The sequence below is a fragment of the Giraffa tippelskirchi genome, chromosome 11 (genome assembly GCF_054371585.1).
Source record: "Giraffa tippelskirchi isolate mGirTip1 chromosome 11, T2T-mGirTip1v1.2.pri, whole genome shotgun sequence".
NCBI classification, from domain to species: domain Eukaryota; kingdom Metazoa; phylum Chordata; class Mammalia; order Artiodactyla; family Giraffidae; genus Giraffa; species Giraffa tippelskirchi.
In genome coordinates this window covers 8,512,890-8,534,272 of record NC_137285.1, presented here as the reverse complement: position 1 = coordinate 8,534,272, position 21,383 = coordinate 8,512,890, and the positions used below count along the sequence as shown (strand labels likewise).

The 21,383-nt window shown below is 46.8% G+C and overlaps 1 protein-coding gene across 2 annotated transcripts; it reads right to left on the bottom strand.

Moving 5' to 3' along the window:
- Window positions 1-256: 256 nt before the first annotated feature.
- On the bottom strand, window positions 257-20,357 carry DAO (D-amino acid oxidase). Of its 2 annotated transcripts, none has more exons than XM_081546016.1 (11): window positions 19,842-20,357; window positions 15,818-16,020; window positions 13,546-13,660; window positions 11,921-11,997; window positions 10,798-10,863; window positions 9,156-9,210; window positions 7,575-7,679; window positions 6,566-6,648; window positions 4,597-4,714; window positions 3,827-3,925; window positions 257-586 (listed from the first exon to the last, which is right to left on the bottom strand). In XM_081546016.1, exons 2-11 carry the CDS (start codon window positions 16,009-16,011, stop codon window positions 455-457), a joined length of 1,044 nt encoding a protein of 347 aa, XP_081402142.1. In that variant the 5' UTR covers window positions 16,012-16,020; window positions 19,842-20,357; the 3' UTR covers window positions 257-454. The 2 variants fall into 2 exon arrangements, with proteins under 2 accessions (XP_081402142.1, XP_081402143.1); XM_081546017.1 differs by lacking the exon at window positions 257-586 and adding an exon at window positions 2,848-3,268.
- Between the last annotated feature and the right edge of the window lie 1,026 nt (window positions 20,358-21,383).

Here is a 21,383-nt window from a genome sequence, read left to right as displayed (position 1 = left end):
ACACCCTCCCTCACCTCCCTCATTCAAGTGTTTCTTCAGACCCTCCCTCACTCAGAGCTTCCTCAACCCTCCCTCACTCAAAGCTGTCTCACCACTTGGATTTCCTGAGCTTTCCTTCCTCTGAGAATTCACTGGATAACAGTTCTGGCTGTACTTCTTAATGTCTGCTGTCCTGCTCCAGACTGGAGACTCTCCTATGTTAATAGATTCTGCTACCCACCTTAGGAGGAAAAAAGAAGCAATGACACCATAAAAGTGGACTCAAGAGAGATACCTTGGCCATTGGAAGAGCCATACTCACTTCTTGGAATTGACCTTGTGGTTTCCTTTCACCTTGTGCTTCTTGCAGAAAGAAGTCAGGGGTGGGGTGGGATGGGGCAAGTGATGGAGCACAGTTTTTAGTGACTGAGAGGAGCAGGGAGTTACTGAGGGGAGGCGGTGGTCACTGGCATCTTCAGAGGTGGGATGGTGGTATCCTGAGCAAATTCCTGTCTTCCAGAATTTTCCCAAAGAGCTTGGCCACCTCTTGGGCACAGCCCCAGTGGATGGTGAGCCCGAAGCCTCCATGGCCATAGTTGTGGATGACCTAGGAGAGGCAAGAGAGAAGTTCTGGGCTGCCCTGGAAGATTCAGGAGCTTCCTGAAGAATCCTGGGCCAAGCCAGATGGTATCAGAACTTCTCTTGGCACCATGGTGGGATGGCAGACCCCAGGAAGAGCAGTAAGAGGGGGTGGTGTTTGCAGAACTGGATGTCAACATCCTAGACTTCTCTTTTACTTAGGAAGTGGACCTGCTTTGAGCACTCAGCACACAGGAAAAGTAGAATCATCTAGAACTTGATCAGAGATTTCTTTCACCCCACATCAAATTATTTGAAGTTCCCTAAATCACTTTCCTCATTCCCATACTGCTCCAGACAGCTGAACCTCCTGTGTTAATAAATAGATTCTTCTACCCACCTTGGGAGGAAAGAAAACAGGGGTACCGTATAGGTAAACTCTGGAGAGGTTAGACCCCAGGGACATTTTTCAAAGCTGAAACTGTTAACAGGGAATTACATTCTATATGTGACTCTCCCCCCAACCCCCCCAACCCCACCCCTGCACAGACAAATTCTGTTACAGATGGACCCACAATTCTCTGTATACACACATTACATACACAAAACTCTTCTACACACACACACATACACACACACCATATGACCAAGATAAAGGAGGAAGGGTAACCCAGATTTCTTCAACCTCAGATAATTCTCACCTTTTCGATAAGCCCAGTTCCCACCCCATGAGAGAGGAGATGAGGGGGGCCCTAAAGAGATGATGGGAAGCCCAATATGGACATCTGAGAAATGGCACTGGACTCAAATTTAAACCACTTCCCAGCCTTGCCCTCACCATTGGTTTGACAGAGGCTAATTATACAGTGGAAGTGACAAATAGATTTAAGGGACTAGATCTGATAGAGTGCCTGATGAACTATGGACAGAGGTTTGTGACATTGTACAGGAGACAGGGATCAAGACCATCCCCATGGAAAAGAAATGCAAAAAAGCAAAATGGCTGTCTGAGGAGGCCTCACAAATACCTGTGAAAAGAAGAGAAGCGAAAAGCAAAGGAGAAAAGGAAAGATATTCCCATCTGAATGCAGAGTTCCAAAGAATAGCAAGGAGAGAAAAGAAAGTCTTCCTCGGGGATCAATGCAAAGAAATAGAGGAAAACATCAGATTGGGAGAGACTAGAGATCTCTTCAAGAAAATTAGAGATGCCAAAGGAACATTTCATGCAAAGATGGGCTTGATAAAGGACAGAAATGGTATGGACCTGAAAGGAGCAGAAGATATTAAGAAGAGGTGGCAAGAATACACAGAAGAACTGTACAAAAAAGATCTTCACGACCCAGATAATCACGATGGTGTGATCACTCACCTAGAGCCAGACATCCTGGAATGTGAAGTCAAGTGGGCCTTAGAAAGCATCACTATGAACAAAGCTAGTGGAGGTGATGGAATTCCAGTTGAGCTATTTCAAATCCTGAAAGATGACGCTGTGAAAGTGCTGCACTCAATATGCCAGCAAATCTGGAAAACTCAGCAGTGGCCACAGGACTGGAAAAGGTCAGTTTTCATTCCAATCCCAAAGAAAGGCAATGCCGAAGAATGCTCAAACTATCGCACAATTGCACTCATCTCACACGCTAGTAAAGTAATGCTCAAAATTCTCCAAGCCAGGCTTCAGCAATACGTGAACTGTGAACTTCCAGATGTTCAAGCTGGTTTTAGAAAAGGCAGAGGAACCAGAGATCAAATTGCCAACATCCACTGGATCATCGAAAAAAGCAAGAGAGTTCCAGAAAAACATCTATTTCTGCTTTATTGACTATGCCAAAGCCTTTGACTGTGTGGATCACAATAAACTGTGGAAAATTCTGAAAGAGATGGGAATACCAGACCATCTGACCTGTCTTTTGAGAAACCTGTATGCAGGTCAGGAAGCAACAGTTAGAGCTGGACATAGAACAACAGACTGGTTCCAAACAGGAAAAGGAGTACATCAAGGCTGTATATTGTCACCCTGCTTATTTAACTTATATGCAGGGTACATCATGAGAAACACTGGGCTGGAAGAAACACAAGCTGGAATCAAGATTTCTGGGAGAAATATCAATAACCTCAGATATGCAGATGACACCACCCTTATGGCAGAAAGCGAAGAAGAACTAAAGAGCCTCTTGATGAAACTGAAAGAGGAGAGTGAAAAAGTTGGCTTAAAGCTCAACGTTCAGAAAACTAAGATCATGGCATCTGGTCCCATCACTTCATGGGAAATAGATGGGGAAACAGTGGAAACAGTGTCAGACTTTATTTTTTGGGCTCCAAAATCACTGCTGATGGTGATTGCAGCCATGAAATTAAAAGACGCTTACTCCTTGGAAGGAAGGTTATGACCAACCTAGATAGCATATTTAAAAGCAGAGACATTACTTTGCCAACAAAGGTCCATCTAGTCAAGGCTGTGGTTTTTCCAATAGTCATGTATGGATGTGAGAGTTGGACTATAAAGAAAGATGAGCGCTGCAGAATTGATGCTTTTGAACTGTGGTGTTGGAGAAGACTCTTGAGAGTCCCTTGGACTGCAAGGAGATCCAACCAGTCCATCCTAAAGGAGAGAAGTCCTGGGTGTTCATTGGAAGGACTGATGTTGAAGCTGAAACTCCAATACTTTGGCCGCCTGATGCGAAGAGTTGACTCATTGGAAAAGACCCTAATGCTGGGATGGATTGGGGGCAGGAGGAGAAGGGGACGACAGAGGATGAGATGGTTGGATGGCATCACCGACTCGATGGACATGGGTTTGGGTAAACTCTGGGAGTTGGTGATGGACAGGGAGGCCTGGCGTGCTGCGATTCATGGGGTCGCAAAGAGTCGGACACGACTGAGCGACTAAACTGAACTGAACTGAACTGAAGTGCCTTCCACCTCTGGGAACCCCAGTTTGCCCTATGAAGCATGGGGACAACCATCCCTGTCCCACAGAGCTGTAGGGGAGATTCAGTTGGGTCATTCTTGTCATGGACACAAAGTAGATGCTCAATAAACGCCCCCTTTTCCTTCTACTTGACACAGACTTTAGCAGATGGAAGCACTGCCCTCTGTATAACCTTGAGCATGTCATTTACCACCGCTAGGCCTCAGTTTCCCCATATATAGAGGAGGGGCTATTAGCCATTATGGCCCCTGCCTGAAGTCAGCATGACTATTCCTCAGAATGCCAGTGCCTTCTTAGGTGTCAGAAGAGGGTATTGCTTTCCTTGCCAAGAAAACATACCTCTGTGTTTGAAGATCCAAAGCGAAGCTGTTCTCTTTCTAGTCGAACCTGGGGGCGTACTGGCCGGAAGCCAGACCATTCACCAATAATTTTTGCATCCTGGGAAAAAAAGCATTGGTAATTCAACTCTGGATTTTTTTTTCCTGATGCCATTTGTAGGTGGTAGAGACAGCTTTTGGAACCTCACGACTATCACCACCACCACCAGTCATGGTTTTTTATTAGCCACCATCACCACCAGCCACCACCATAGTATTGCTTCATCACCACCATTATCACCACGTTCAGATTTTTTTTTTTGGCCGGGCCATACTTCATGCAGGATCCTAGTTCCCTGACTAGGGATGGAACCCACACACCTGCAGTGGAAATGTGGAGTCCCAACCACCAGATTGCCAGGGAAGTCCCATGTGCTTTCATCACCACCAATACCAACCACTACTTCCATTCCCGCCTTCACTACTGTCACTATTATTGTCACCGCTAGCAGACAAATGTGAAAACTGAGATTTCTGCAACAAGTACGTCTGCTCCATGTGAAGACAGACTATGGTGTTTGGGGGATGAGATGTCACCTCAAGAGAGAGCAGCTGTTAGCCATGACTGGATAGGTTTCATTGGCCCACAGCAGGACTTCTATTGTCAGTCCCTTCTTGGAATTATTTTGCTCAATTATGCCAGTCACAGTATCTTCCCACCCTCAAGTTACCTTATGATCATCAAGCTGCTAGGATCCTGGTCTAGAGCAAGAGTATCTCTCCCCACCTTACCTTCAGTGTAGGCTCCAGTCTACAGCAGCCTTCCCAAATGGTGTTGTGGTCTGGGATATTATTCGTCTCACTCCAGTTCCCCAGCTGGAAGATGCCACCAAGAGTCGTTGCCTGGAGCCTGGATAAAGTGAGCAAGGTCAAAGATGAAGGAAAATGAAGTCTTTGAGATAAAGGGGGAGGAGTCATTGCCATGCTCACCCTTACAACCGTGTTTACCTAGATCAACATTATAATCCCACAGATATTGAAAACAAACTTATGGTTACAAAAGGGGAAATGGAGGGGAAGGAATAAATCAGGAGCTTGGGATGAACACACACACACTACCATATATAAGATAGATAACCAACAAGGACCTGCTGTGTATCACAGGGAACTCTATTCAATATTCTGTGATAACCTACATGAGGAAAAAATCTAAAAAAAGAATGAATATATGTGTATGTATAACTGAATCACTTTACTGTACACCTGAAACTAACAAAATATTGTATATCAACTAGACTCCAATAAAACTAAAATATTAAATATAAAAAACTCAAAAAAACCCAAATATTATCACCTCTACTAATAACACCAACATCACTACAATTGCCATTGTCATCACCATCAACTGCCACCACCTCCACCCTCACCATTAACATCACTCTCATCATTGTCATCCCTTCTATGTACAGCATGGTAATGATAGTTAACAATACTGTCTTATATCCTTGAATGTTGCTAAGAGAGTAGATCTTAAATGTTTTCACCAAGATCTACATACATATGTATGTATCTACTTACATACACAAAACTTTAATTATGTGAAGTGATGAATGTGTCAACTAACCTTACTGTGGTAATCATTTCACAGTATATACATACATCACATCATCATGTTGTACATCTTAAACATACACAATGTTATATGCCAATGACATCTCAGCAATATTGGGGAAAATACTGTCTTCTCCATCAACAACATCATCTTCACTACTGCCTTCCTTGTTACCATTAACATGTCATCACCATCAACTCCTTTCACCATCTCTACCACCACCATTAGCATTGCATAAACACTATCATCTCTGCCACACCACTAAAATTGCCATTGAGGCAGTCAGCACAGTCACACCATTAACATCGCCTTTGAGATTGTCTTGACTGCCACATTTTTAAAAATTTATTTGGCTGCATCGGGTCTTAGTTGTGGCACATAGGATCTTTGACTGTTGTGGCATGCAGAATCTTGTTCCCCAACCAGGGATCAAAGCCGACCCCCTTGCATGGGGAGCACGGAATCTTAGCCACTGGACCACCAGAGAAGTCCCTGCCACATTATTAAAAGTCAACATGGATAGCGTCATCTCCATCAGTACCAACTACCACCCCCAATTCCCACTCACTACTATCCATCATCCACACTGATCTCCTTATCTATAACAACATGACCCTGATGCTGGGAAACATTGAAGGTGGAAGGAGAAGGGGATGACAGAGGACGAGATGGTTGGATGGCATCACCGACTCAATGGACATGAGTTTGAGCAAGCTCCAGGAGTTGGCGAAGGACAAGGAAGCCTGGTGTGCTGCAGTCCGTGAGGTCGCAAAGAGTTGGACACGACTGAGCGACTGAACTGAACTGATCCCCGCTCCCACCATTCCTTCATCAATAATACTATCATCATCAGCCCCACCACCACTCCCTTTATGGCCATTCACAACGCTGCTCATGTCACTGCCATCGCATCCACTACCTTTGTCTCCAGCCTCACCGCTACTGTCATCCCAAATCAGGTTCAAGAAAGAGCCCAGGTAAGGCTGAGTCCTGCCATCTCAGAGATTGAATTTTTGCTCAACCTCACTTAAAAAATTGGAGGAAAAAAAACCTGAAAAGATTAAGCAAGAGCCCTGGGGCAAGCAGCAAGGGCATAAAAAGAGCAGGAAGTTACTCCCTCCTTCACCCTACAATGTCAGATTTTTTTACCCTGGGATGATGTATGGAGACTTGTAGATGCCTCTCTCGGGGTCATGGGTGATAATGAAGTGTTTCAACCATGGTGCATCCACCTGTTGATTGAGGACAGAGAAGTCTCATCAGGAGAGTGAGATCAGTGGGCTCCCTTCCCGTGCTCCCTTTATGATCACATGTTCTGGCAGGAGTGGTACAGTTTTCCCTTAGCCTTCCCATGACCCCTGTGTCCCAAGTCTGCACTTGACTGCTTACTTTTGCAGGAAGAGCTGTCCTAATGGAGAGTCACCCCTGGTCCCCAAAGCATCACACATTCTCATCCTCAGAGAAGCCCAACACACATGTGTAAATGCACACACACATTTGCTCACCTTAGGAACACACATACCTATGAATGCACTCGTGTATACTCACATGGGCACACACAAGCATACATATCCACAAATAGGCATGCCTCACACATAGACAGATGTACACAGTGAGAGGTGGGGTAGAACAATGCTTACACACTCAGGCTCTTAAACCAGGTTGCCTGGGTTCTAATCCCAGTTCCACCACTTACTATGATATATATGAACTTGTACATGTTACTTAATCCCTCCATGCCTCAGCTTTCCCATCTGTAAGATGGTAATAGTGATGTGATAGTACCCATCTCAAAAGGTTCCTGTGAGGGTCAAATTAATTAACATGATGAAATGCTTGGGTCTGTGTTTGGCATTTAGCAGACATTTCGTAAACATTTGCTCTTTTATTTTGATACCGGCATATGCAGCTCCCATATAGGAACAAACACACACATATACATGCTTTACTATTAAGGACTCTGCCAAAAAAAAAAAAAAAAGAGTATGTTTGGGAGGGTTGTGTTCTTGGTTCTTGTTTCTTTAACATGCAAATTCCCTGAAGACTGGGTGGGGGTTCCTCTCTCAGAAGTCCCCAATTCAGCCTCTATCTTTACAGATGAAATAAGCAGGCAGAGACAATCTATCAGCAAGAGCTCATCCCTCACCTTCAGACTCACCTTAATGATCTGCCCTCGGCCTGGCTGCAGCAGGGGATCTGGTTGCAATGCCCCAGCCCACACCCCAGTGCAGTTGATAATCACATCGGCGCCTTCTCTTGCCACCTGGTAGCAACCAACAGGGCAGGTGGGTTGAAAGGGGTTGAGGACCCTAGGATCCCTTGGCTCCTTCCACCCTGCAGCTCCCTGCTCCCTGCTCCCTGTGGAAGAGCTAGGGAGTGGGGCTCAATGAGGAATCCACGGACCTGCCTCCAATATTGCCCTGCCATTTACCTACTGTGTGACCTCAGAAATGTCCCATCCCCTCCACAAGGTTCAGCTTCCTTAGCTATTAAATGGGGCTGGTACTATCTGTTCATAGGCTGCTGGTTCCAGTGTGATATAAATGCTATAATGTGTTTGGAAAGGAGTACTACAGAAGGGGGAAAACTTCTTGGAACCTTCCAGAAGATGTCAGAAAGGATGCAGAGATAGTTTTCTCCCTCCTTCTGACTCCTTTTTATTTCATTCTCTTGCCTCCTTCTCTGCCAAGACATCTGCAGAAGGCACGTTGGAAGCCCTAGCTCTGTGCATTTGTATACGATGCTCCATAACTCAAAGATGTAGCATCATGGGTACCCAAACTCCCAGTCCAGCCCCAGTGACTCTCCTTATATGTCACTCCTAAAACACACTGATATTGTTCACAAGCTAGTATTTGCCCCAGTGGACTCTGAGCCCCTTGGGAATGAGAGCTGTGTCTAATTCAAGTATGCATTCCAAGTGCCCATCAGGGCTTGACCTAGAGCAGATGCTCTTTTATTTTAGTAGGTACCAAGGGGGCTTCCCTGGTTGCTCAGTGGTAAAGAATCCACCTGCCAAAGCAGGAGACGTGGGTTCAATCCTTGGGTTGGAAAGATCCCCTCAACTCAGGTTGCCATGCCCTCCAGGGGATCCCCTGGAGGAGGAAAGGGCAACCCACTCCAGTATTCTTGCCTGAAAAATCCCATGAACAGAGGAGACTGGTGGGCTACAGTCCATGGGATTGCAAAGAGTTGGACACTACTGAGCATGCACACATCAGGTACCAAGAGGCTTCCATGTGCTAAGCTCTACTCTGGGTCCTGGGATTGAGTGATACAGCAAAGCTCCTGGTACACAGCCAGTGCCAGCTAGTGGTGCCTGCTGCTATCATTATTATGGACGGTGGTGTCACTCTGGACCTAAGTCACTTTGTTTTGTATCAACATCAACCCAGATGTTAGTAAGAAGCAGCCAAACATCTAGAACTTGAGGACTTGGCTGTGGCTGACAGTGAGAAGAGGCAGCCAGCTCTCTGGCCCTAAAACCCACTGAGGCTCAGACACAGATTAGCCCCTAATGGCCACCATGATCCCACTGTTCCTTTGCTTCTGCCACCCACATCAAGGCAGAATGCCCAAGTCATTCTGGGATTAAAAATAGGCCTAAAGTCTGGTACAGGCCTCACAAGAACCTTGGGACCCTGACTGAGAAGGCCTTCCCCAACCCTGGAACAGGAAGCAAAGGCCTCCCTTCTTTTCCTCTCTCCCACACCCAGCCCCTTCCAGTCCTTCAGCTCACCTCCTCAAAAGACTCCACCTTCCGCAGGAAGAATTTCACTCCTCTCTCAGTTAACCTGGAATAATCAAACACATCCGAAATTCAAGCATTCAGTTCTCTGAGGATGGCAGGGGGGACATTTCCCAAAAAACCTTTTGTGGATGTTAGTCCTACAGGATGCTCCTTGAGAATATGACTATGTAGTCCAGTCAGTTCATTAGCACCTTGATGGACCAGTGACCCATGAAATGTCCCTTGGGAAACCTGAGATGGTCCAAGCCCCTGGTTGAGCAGATGGAGATGGAAGAAGGGCCTTGTTGAAGGTCATAGCGTGAGTCAATGATGGGATTGGGACTGAAACCTGGGTCTTTTACTACCCGCAATATGGCTCTGTATTATCAAAGGGGAGGAGATGCAGAGGGGAGGACGGGCAGGGTTGGACCAATGCCGAATGCTCCTTTGTCAGCAGCAGAGCATGAGGAAGGAGGTGGACTAGGGATGCCCACCTCTCCCCTTAAATTTCACAGAAAAGAATATATGTCACTATTAGGAATATAGTAGAAACATTAGGAGAATAGGAAGTAAAACACCATACAAGCTGAAGCACAATCTCATAATTATTTCACCCTCATAGTTTCCTCAAGATATCAATAGAGAAACTGGGGACACTCTTCCCTGGAGAGGCTGGACAGGAGTCATGAGTGTTCTAAGGTTAGGAGATGTAACCATGTTTTGATACAGAGATTTCCAAACCTGGCTGATCAGAGAACTTTTTAAAATATAAATTTCTGAGCCCCACCCCAGAGAATCTCATCAGTAGCTATAAAGTTGAGTCCTGAAATTTATATTTTTAAAGCCTCCCCAAGTCATTTGAGGAAAGTCACCATCCATTTCAGATTTTTTAATATTAATAAAATAACACACAGGCAATTGATGGAATCTTCCTTAATATGAATGTCTGGGAATATAGATACAGATATATCTCTCAAACTAATGTTTGCTATTTGAGAATACTACAGGATTCTTATCAACAAAAGGAATAAGAGAGGGACATCCACTATCATCTGCATTAGTTAGTGTTCTTCTGGAGGTACTGGCCAGAGCAGCTAGACAAGAAACAAATGTGAGGTATAAAAGTAAAAGCCAACTTATGCTTGAAGATGATGTAAACATATCTGGAAAACCTAAGAGAATCTATTTTAAAACTATTACACTAACATCACAGATTTTAGTGAGGCTGACAATACACATCACATCGAATGGTTTCAAACAGGTGTGGAAAGCGCTGTCCTAGTGCACAGAGGTGGTCAGGACCAAGGATAGCTCCCACCAAACCTAAAGGTTTTCATCAACATTTAGGGCTTACCAGGTGGTGCAGGGGTAAAGAATCTGCCTGCAAGAGACACAGGAGATACAGGTTCAATCCCTGGGTTGGGAAGATCCCCTGGAGAAAGAAATGGCAACCTGCTCCAGTATTCTTGCCTGGGAAATCCCATGGACAGAGGAGCCTGGCAGGCTATACACTCCATGAGGTCGCAAAGAGTCTGACATGACTGAGTGACTGAGCATGTATGCAGTACAAAGATAAATCCCATGAACTGTCATTCACTACAACCCTGGTTCCTGGGAGCTTCTTTCTTCAACGTAAAGCTGAAAATCTCACCTTTCAGTCAGCCACTGCAGATACTTCCTCCCCTCCAGAATCAGGCTTGTGTTGAACCAGCCATAGCTAGAATCACAGTAGGCAAAAGGTGGGAAGAGAGGATTGGAATCAGAGCTGTATTTGAGGGCTATCAAATAGGGGTGGGAACTGTCACATTCTCTGGGCCCCTAGAGGGTAGAGCAGGTACACTCAAGGGGGAAGTGATTTTCAGCTCAAAGCAAGGGAACATTTTCTATCAGAGCCCTCCTTGACATTGGGGTGCGCAAGTGGAAATTGACGTGCATCTGTAGAGAAGATTCAGACATGGGGCGAGGTGAGGAGAGGATCATAGAAACATCAGGATGTAGAGAAAAGAACAGAGGGGTTTGTACAGGGTTGGAATCCCACTGTGGTCACTTGGCTGTGTGACCTGGGGAAGTGACTTGGTCTTTCTGAAGCTTAGTCTCCTCATCTACAAAATAGGGTAGTGGTATGGAACTTCTAGAGGTTTCCCTGGTGGCTCAGTGATAAAGAATCCGCCTGCCAATGCAGGAGATGATCTGAGTCGGGAAGATCCCCTGGAGAAGGAAATGGCAACCCACTCCAGTATTCTTGACTGGAAAATCTCATGGACAGTGGAGCCTGGCGGGCTACAGTCCATGGGGTTGTAAAAGAATCAGACAGGACTTAGCAACAACAAATGGAACTTCTGGGCTTGAGATCTGTATCTATATCCCCTACCGCCCCAGTCTAAAGCACAGTTTGGGCAGGTGGGTTCCCAGAAGGAGTTGGACAGAGCACTGAGAGACTAGAGTACCAGGGGCTCTAGGCCTGGTATGGAACGGGAAATCTGGTGCTTCTATATTCCATATAGTGGGCTTCCCTGGTGATTCAGTCAGTAAAGAATCTGCCTCCAATGCAGGAAACCAGAGTTCAATCCCTGGGTTGGAAAGATCCCCTGGAGAAGGGAATGGCAACTCACTCCAGTATTCTTGCCTGGAAAATCTCATGGGCAGGGGAGTCTGGCGGGCTACAGTCCATGAGGTTGCAAGGGTTGGACACAGCTTAGCGATTAAACCATATTCCATGTAAGTCTATCTGAATTGTGGGGCCTTAGCTCCTTCAGCCATGACAATAATCTTACCTGTAATCAGGAAACATGTCCAGCTCTCTGAGAGTCAGCTTCCGAAATCCCAGAACTATATCTTTCCAGTAAGGGTCCTTTAGAAGAAGAGAAGGTGGCACAGAGATGGACGAACATCGACAAGAGTGATAATAACAAAGACTTAGGTAATGTTTACCATGTGTAAGGCGCTGTTCCAAGCATTTTACTCATACTGATCCATTTAATCTTCACAACAACCCATTGAGGTAGATACTATTTTTAGTTCCATTTTACAAATGGGTGCATTGAGGCTCAGAGAGTTTAAATAAGTTATCTACTGTCACCCAGCTAATAAATGGTGGCACTGAGATTTGAACCCACACAGTGGGGCTTCAGAGTCCATGTTCTTAACCATGGTGCTATGTGAGGGTAAGAATAAGGCTGAGGATGAGTGATAGAGTAGGGTCATGAATAGGGGATGAATAAAAGGGGTGACAGTGAAGGTCACCAAGGGATGAGAGTGGGAGGTTGCAGAGGGAAAGGTCAGACAACCTGGTAGGGGGAGATTTTGGCCTTGCCACTGACTGCTTTGAATTCTCTGAGACTCAGTTTTCTCGTCTGTACAATGGAGTTAATAATCACTCTTTTTTTTTTTTTTGTGGCCACTCTTAGAAGGTAATAGATAATGAAAGTAATGTCCTTAGCACAGTGCTAAATGTTGACTAAAACTTGGAGAGCTGGCATGGGATTCTGGGCACCCAGCCAGACCACCCTCACCAAACAACCTGAGAACATTCCCCATGGTGGTGCCTTTCGTACCACACTGGGCACCGTGGGGTCACAAATGGCCCGGGTTCAAATTCCAGTCCTGCTGCTTAAAGCTTTGTGAGTTCAAGTAAGTTACCCCATTTCTCGAAGCCTCTAGCTTCTCATCTGCAAAAGGAGGACAGTGACAGCACTTACTTCCAGGTTATGATGAGAATCAAATGAGCCACTAGTTATAGAGGGTTAGGACAGGGCCTGGCACCTGGTAAGTACTTTGAAGTCTGTGCCAGGATGAATGTTTTAGTCCATTGTGATAGAAAGTACCAAAACCCCCACGGGAGCAAGAGACCTCTTGACTTCAGCATCAGATGTCTACCACTCCAGGATGTGTTTTGAATTTTACCCATGACCATGAAGGAACGGCTAGTTCTCATGGTTCATCTGAAGAGTTTTTGGTCTCGGGCGGTTTAATAATAAAATGGAAAACAAAAATAATTTTTAAAGCAAAAATAGAACATTTTTAAACCTTAGTTATTTCTTTCTCCTTTTTTTCAAGACTGTTTTTTTTAATGTGGACCATTTGTTTTTTCAAGTCTTTATTGAATTTGTTACAATATTGCTTCTCTTTATGTTGTAGTTTTTTGGCTAGGAGGCATGCCGGGTCTTAGCTCCCCAACCAGGGATCATACCCACACCTCCTGCTTTGGGAAGCAAAGCCTTAACAGCTGGATCACCAGGGAAGTCCCACAAAGATAGAACTTAAACCAAACCTGTCTTGAATGCAGGAGTCTGCCTATGGGGCTCGAAGGACCTCCCCCTCCTCCTGCCCTGCCTGGGCACTCCTTGATCTGTGATCAAGGCTCTGCACTACAGTTCATGGCCAAAGACGTCTCACTCACCGGAACGGCTTCACGGAAGAGGTTGTAGCCTGAGACCGGGGCCAGGCCCATGTTTGCAGCATTGGGAGAACCAATGAGGCTCAGGAGATAGTTGAAGGTCTGCTGGTTCCAGTGCCTGGAAGGATTCCCCCAGAGTCTTGGTCACCTAATACCCTGATCTGGACAAGAGAGCTCTAAAGGTCAGCTTGCACGGGACTGTGCTCAGGCTGGTAGGATGTATCCAAATCCAGAAATTCACCCCATTCACTCTGCAGTGACTCAAGTGCTAGTCACCCTCCACAAACTTTCTCATATTTCCACATTAACAGGACAGAGAAGAGGAGGAACAATGGATGCTCCACCACCATAGAGAACAGGCTTGTGTGCCAAGGGAGAGGGGGTTAGGGGAGGGGTGGAATGGGAGGCTGGGGGTAGAAGATGTAAGCTATTATACGTAGAATGCATAAACTGCAAAGTCCTACTGTATAGCACGGGGGACTACAATCTATTCAATGTGCACGTGCTAAGTCACTTCAGTTGTGTCCGACTCTTTGCAACCCTATGGACCGTAGCCCTCCAGGCTCCTCTGTCCATGGGATTCTCCAGGCAAGAATACTGGAGTAGTTTGTCATGCTCCCCTCCAGGGGATCTTCCTGACCCAGCGATCGAACCCGCATCTCTTATGTCACTTGCATTGGCAGGCAGGTTCTTTAACACTAGAGCCACACCCAATATGCTCAGTATCCTATGATAAGCCATAATGGAAAGGAATATTTTAAAAAAGAATGCATAAAGCTTATATAAATACATAACTGAATCACTTTGCTGTACAGCAGAAATTAACACAATATTGTAATCAACTATACTTCAATTTAAAAAATTAAGAAGAAACAATGCTCCAATTTTCAGGGCAGCAATGGAGAAACATAGAAAACAGACCTAAGGACACAGCGGGAGGGGAGGAGGGAGACGGTGAGATGAATGGAGAGAGTAACATGGAAATTTACAGTACCATATGTAAAATAGATAGCCAATGGGAATTTACTGTGTGACTCAGGAAACTCAAACAGGGGCTCTGTGACAATCTAGAAGGGTGGGACGGATACGGAGATGGAAGGGAGGTTCAGGAGGCAGGGGACACGGGTGTACCTATGGCTGATTCTTGTTGATGTATGACAGAAAACCACAAAATTCTGTAAAGCAAATATCCTTCAACTAAAAAAATTAAGTGGCAAAAAAAAAAAAAAAAAGGAATGCTCCATCACAACTTTCAATATTTGGAGCCCACCTCCAGCTTGGGATCATGTAGCTGCGAGTTTAAATGAAAGCTTTGACTGCTTTGGGGACTGTGAGTCCTGTGGTTCAGGCTGTCTCTGGGAACCGCCCCCCACCCCCATAAATGCCCAGACATTGCTTACTGCTTCCAAACGCTTTATCTTCCTCCTGGGCACACAGCTCGACCACATTTCCTAGACTCCCTTGCAGTTAGAGGTGGCTGCAGTTAGGCGTGGCTGCTGCATGTGGCTGCGTTCTGGCCAATAGACCCTAAAGACTCCTCCCCTGTGACCCTCGTGCTCTCTCCTTCCACAGTCATTCACTGGCTCCTGGCAACATCGAAAGCCACGAGGAGGATGGCAGAGCCATGAGACGGAAGGAGGTCAGGCCCCTGAATTGCCACCCGCTGATCAGGAATATTGGTTTCATAATTTATGGGCATGAGGATGAAACTTCTAACTGAGCCAATATTCATTTGAGGGTTCCTGTGTTGAAGCCGTCGGTGGTTTCTAAACTGAAACAATGACCTCTGCCACTTCTTTGCTAAACTTGAACATCAATCCACCCACTTAGACGTCTTCCTGATAGCCAGATGCACCGGGCACTGACTGCCACCCAGGTTAGGAAAGAGATGGAGACAAAACCTCCATCTGTCTGGCACACATGGCTTCTCAGCCTTTCAGCCACGGTTAAGTGTAGCATCTGTCTGTCACACAGCAAGGACTTAATATGTGTTAGTATTGTCCTTGGAGAAGGAAATGGCAACCCACTCCAGTGTTCTTGCCCGGAGAATCCCAGGGACGGTGGAGCCTGGTGGGCTGCCATCTATGGGGTCGCACAGAGTCGGACACGACTGAAGCGACTCAGCAGCAGCACCAGCAGCAGTATTGTCCTTACAGCATGTCAGGACAAAGCCTCCAGGAAGAGTCATTCTTGGGGACAGGAGCCCTGAGAGAGGACATCCTCTCTGCAGACTCAGCCTCTCCAACCCCGACCACCCCCAAGGACCCTCACTCACGTCTCCTGTGGGTTGCTGGGCTCTGAGAGGTAGGGCTGCCAGAGGCCGGCAGCCACGTCAGTGGTGGTGAGCGGGGTGAAGCGGTCTGCATAGACCATCACTTCCAGCGACTGTAGGACCGAGCGATAGCGCTCATGGATGCAGAGGGCGGTGGACAGGCCGATGACGCCCGCTCCAATCACGACCACGCGCATCGTGCCAGCCTGCAGGAAGGAAGGGCTGAGGTGGGCCACCATCACCGTCACCTCCGTCGTCATCAACACCGTCCACTGACAGCTTAGGAGGTGCCTAACACTGCCCAGCCCTTTTTATACTTGATCCTTTTGTTGATCCTTACCCAGGGGAAAACTGAGGCCCAGAGAGGCAAAGCAACTTGCCTAAGGCCACATAGCCAGTAAATGATGCAGCTTTCTCTGGGGAGCCTCCTTGAATATCCTGTCCCCAGGCTGGGAAAATAAAAAGGACACAGTAGAGTGCCTAGCCCAGCTGTAGGCTAGGCAGTCTAGTGGTTAGGACAGTGTGTGTGTTTAGTCGCTCAATTGTGTCTGACTCTTTGCAAACCCCATAGACTGTAGCCCTCAAGGCTCCTCTATCCATGGAATCCTCCAGGCAAGAATACTGGAATGGATAGCCATTCACTTCTCCAGGGCGGGGATCTTCCCGACCTTGAAATCGAACCCTGGGCCTCCCACTCTGTAGGCTGATTCTTTACCATCTGAGCTACCAGGGAAGCTCTGTGGTTAGGACAATGGACTTCAAATCTCAGGTCTCAGCTATGCTGTCTGCTGGCCATGACCTTGGGTAAGATGCCTCTCAAGACTCAAATTCTTTTTCTGGAGAAACGAGAAAACTAACTCATGCCTCAGAGAGTAGATGGAAGTTTTCACAAGGCAGCAAATGTAAAAAGCTTAACACAGTGTCCAGGGCAAAAGAAGCAATTTCCTGACATTTCTGGAGCACCTACTGTGGGCCAGCCCTGTGCTAAACACTTCTTGTGCGTCACTGCACCTAAATCTCCCACATTCTTACGAGTTAGGGGCTGGTGTTATTGATCCCATTCAACAGATGAGGAAACAAAGACTCAGAGAGGTGGAGTAACTTATAGAAGGTCACACAGCCAGTAAATGGAGCTGCCAGGATTTCATTTTAATTCAAGTAAACTCGATACACATTTACTGCACACCTACTGTGTTGGCAGCTGTGAGCATCTGGGATGCATTGTTTGGCCTCAGAACTCAGACCTTCAGAGTGCATCCTCTCCAGGCCTGCCTTGAGGTACTGGGCTGGCTGGGTATCCTCAGAAATTCAGAAGACCTAGCAGCTTTTGACCTTGAAGCTGCTTGGTCCTCGCACAGCAGGGAAATATTTTGCCGGCTCCTGCTAAGGCAGAACAAGGGGACTTTTTGTGCCCGGAAGGGCCAAATTCAACTTTCCCTCCTCTTTGCTCACAACTCTCCTCCCATGGACCTTGCCTCCTGGCAACTGCGGCCCGTGGCCCTGAACGGCAGGACATTCTCAATATGGCCTAGTTTTGTAAAGGAGAAAACGGCTCCAGCCCACAAGAACTGGACTCTGTTGGGGTTTCAGCAGCCAAGTTGGAGATAAAACCAAAAAACGGAAAAGCATCGTCCTCTGGGTGATTCTCCCTCCAGCCGCGAGCCTGGTTTTGGTGGCAGGGGGACCTGCTCAGGGACCCCCTCACCATCTCCTCCACCCCTTGCCTCAGGAGATTCAATCTCCTCAGCCGTGACATAGGGTTAACCCCCATCTCCCGGATCAGCCTGAAGATTAAACAACTAGCCTGGTGAAAGTTCCTGGTATGGGGCCTGGCCTCAATCTGAGGTGACCTCTTTCTGTCCCCCAGCACCTTGAGAATAACAGGGGAAAGAACATTGGGTCTGGAGGAGAAGACAGCATGGGGAGTCAGATCTGGTTTCACTGCTGGCTCGCTGTGTGACCTTGGCCAAGTTACTCGCCCTCTCTGGGCTTTCTGTCTCTACATAGGCCCTGGAGATTTGACCGCTTTCATACCTTGACAATAAGAAGGCTGGAATAGAGGCTTTTTCTGTGTTTTCCAAAATTCCCTGTAATGCAGGAGGTGTTGTGGTGTGGAAGGGTGTCAGTGATAGCCGGGCTGGGGATTGGGCAGCCTGGCACACACCATCTGTGTGACCTTGGGTAAGTCACTTCACTTGACTGAGTGAGAGGTCTCTGGGCAGGAAGAAAGAGACTTCAGACTGAAGCTGTCACATGGCACGCCTCCAATAACAAGGCTGCTCAAGGATGGCAAAGCCTCTGGTTGGAGGTGAAGGAATGTGCCCACGAGAAGGACATGAGGGGGGACCCAGATCAAGTTCTGAAACCCACCGGCCATTGCAAGGAGGGATAAATAACAGCATGGAGCTCAGTTTCTCCAGTGTCTAAAATTCTAAAATGAGCATGATAGCATCATGCAGAAGAGGAAACTGAGGCTCACAGAAGAGGGGCCACTCAGCCAAACTCACACATTTGTGATCAAAGGATTTGTAGAGTTTTAGGGTTAAATTCTCTGTGAAAGAAAAAACCTGGCAATGGGGAGAAACAGTAGCAGCTGTGAGCTTTTCAACTCTTAATATGTGTCACTCATTGTGCTAAGAACTTGACATGCGTTATCTCCTTTAATCTTCTAACAACCCTCGGGGTTGTCATCATGCCCATTTTACAGATGAGGCAACTGAGGTTCAGGCACCTGCTGGTAAGAAGCAGAGCTTAGGCTGGCCTGACTCACAAGGCTATGTGCTAATCCCATGATTTGAAAAAAACATGAAACCAAGCAGGTGAAGAATAACAGCCAAAGCTTCTGGGTTGTGTTTTTTTTTTTTTTTTAAAAACATGAAATTCAATGAGTGTAGGAATTTTTAGTGTGTTTGTGGTAGGCACAGAATTAAAGGAAAAATATGTGTCCTAAGTCAATTATCTCAGTCAAATAAATGAATCAGATTTGATACTAATTGCAGCAACTGTGTGTTTCTGTATGTATTAAAGTGGAATATAAATAGATAAGATCCTTATCAGAATCGGCAGTCAGACTGTAGGATCTAACAGAGCCAGACTTGGGTGAAATCATTTATGCATGTGTGTAATGAGTTCCTGGACTGGGTCTGCACACAGCTCTGTTATCGTTCATCCATTTTCTCATTGTTACTGATGTTTCTATTAGTGTTGCTATCTTCTGCTTTATGCTGTTAGTTTAACCAAACATGCTTGATGTGTACATTCAGGAAGACGCAAACAGCTGGGGTTGTTACATTTGTATGTGTGTGTGTGTATAATTATAATGTCTACCTGTATGTGGATCATGAAGGGAATTCTGGCCTTATGCCACTTGCCAGACACACATAGAAGCGGTACAGACATCCTCTCACTTTACCCTTACAACTGCTCTAAGAGGTTCCACAGACTGGGGACTGAGGTTTAGAGGGAGGAAGTCACTCCCCTAAAGTCACACAGCCGGTGTGGCACAGAGTTTAGATCTGGACCCAGTTCTGTCTGAGCTTCCTGGGCTGTACCATAGATCTCTTAGGCAGCCATCAAGAAATTGGCACATGACAGTGTCTGCTTACTTTCCAGTCTTCTAATAGTTTGCTTATAACCTCCCTTGTCCCTAGAACAGACCTCGAAGCATGAAGACTTTGATGGCTGCATGTGCAAAAAACAGGAAAGACTTGTTTTTTTAAAATCTAGTCACAGGTGAGTTATCTGAATAAATATAATCAGCTCCCTATGGATACCTCTTATAAAGTTTCAGAGTTTATTTTTAAAATGAAACATATACTATCAATGCTGGATAACCAGGCCACCACTCCCAGCCTCCCAAATAATAATAATTGACCTTTTATTGAGTACTTGCTACCAGCCGAGTTCTGTGCTAAGCCCTCTGCAGTTATCACCTCTTTTAATATCCAGGTTAACCCTGGAAGAGGTGAGTTATGATCCCTATGTTCTAGATGAGGACACTGAGGCTTGGAGAGGTGAAGGCACTTACCTGTGGTCCCTGCAAGGTTGTCACCTGCGTCAGGCTCTAACGTGGACCTTCTCTGTCGACACCGGCAGGAACGCTTACATCTGTTGTGCCCCCACCCTCGCCCCCAGTCACCTGACGTGCCAAATCTCTAGCAAAGAGGCAGCTGCTGTGGGCCCAGGGTCCTATCTCCTGAAGGGAGGCTCCCGATTCTGGGGCGTCCTGTCCTCAGCCCGGACTGGAGCTCAGGGTCAAAGTCTGAAGGGACGGACAGGGCACGGCGGCGAGGGGTGGGGCTGGGCACCCGCCGCCGCCGCTCTCCGGGGCTGGATCCCGGCCAGGTTGGGAGACCTCACCTCCCCTCGCTCCGGTCCCTGAGAAGTTGCCTGACTTTTCTGGCTGACCCCGAGTCCCCGTGGACAGGCCTCAGAGAGGGAGGGAGGAAGAAGGGGGGTTCTTGGAGGGCTGATGAGCACAAGGAGATCTGTCTCCCGGGCCAGCTGGAGACGATCCTCTTTCTTCCCTCTTCCTGCTGCCACCCTGGGGGAGGGGACGGCGGCTTCCTGAACCACTGTGCATCTGGCCTGCGGGGGTGGGGGGAGTGGTCAGGCTGGCGGCCCCTGAGGGGAGGTCAGAGACACAGGACAAGAGCTCCTGGGGCCAGCCAGCCAGCCAGCCTAATGCATTCTGGGATGCCGAGTGGATGAGACTCAGGGCGATGCCTCTTTGGGCCAAAAAGATGGGTAGCTCTTTGCTCCTCTATCCCAGAGACAGGCGTGGCTGGACGCCAGGTCCCCTCCTCTGCCAGAACTAGACCCGGAGCAGTGATTGTTAGAGCCTGGAGAGCATCAGGCACCTCGCTGTATGGTTAGAGAGACTGATGCCCAAAGACAGGGACCAACCAGCCCTGGGTGAGTCATCCTTTGAGTTAGCTTTGAAAGTCCAACCTCTAACCCCTTGCCTTCAGCATCCTCAAATAACAATGTGCAGATGACATAAGAAAATGCCTGCAAAAGACTAGTGCATTCTATTTTTCTTAAATAATAAAGAAGATGGCGTGAACTCCGCCATTTACTTATATGATTCCATTTTATTTGAAATTTTTAAACAAATATCATGGGTAACACTTATTTATTTATGGCTACACTGGGTCTTTGTTGCTTTGCACAGGCTTTCTCTAGTTGCAGTGAATGGGAGCTACTTTCTAATTGCGGTGCACAGGCTTCTCATTGCCATGACTGGTCTTGTTGCAGGGCACGGGTTCTAGACCTTAGCTGCCCCAAGGCATATGGAATCCTCCTGGACTGGGATTGAACTCATGTGCCCTACACTGGCAGGTGGATTCTTAACCACTGGGCCACCAGGGAAGTCCCATGTATCACTATTATATCTCACAACCTTAGGGAAATTGCTTGTGCCTCTAAGTCATTGTGGGAACACTTAAAACTTAGCAAAAGTCAGCCAGATATCTTTGTGCCCTTCCCATTCCAACAATGATTTGGGTTTTGTGAATTTCAATGTGCCAGTTCTAAATATTTTGCCTAGATTATCTCACTTAATGTCTAA

Excerpts from the sequence above, each read along its gene's own strand:
- DAO (XM_081546016.1), bottom strand. The coding sequence starts at position 16,011 with ATGCGCGTGGTCGTGATTGGAGCGGGCGTCATCGGCCTGTCCACCGCC. Across the intron at positions 10,864-11,920 it reads GACATGTTTCCTGATTACAG|CTATGGCTGGTTCAACACAA; the intron begins GTAAGATTATTG and ends CTGTGATTCTAG. Across the intron at positions 7,680-9,155 it reads AGGTGGAGTCTTTTGAGGAG|GTGGCAAGAGAAGGCGCCGA; the intron begins GTGAGCTGAAGG and ends GGTTGCTACCAG.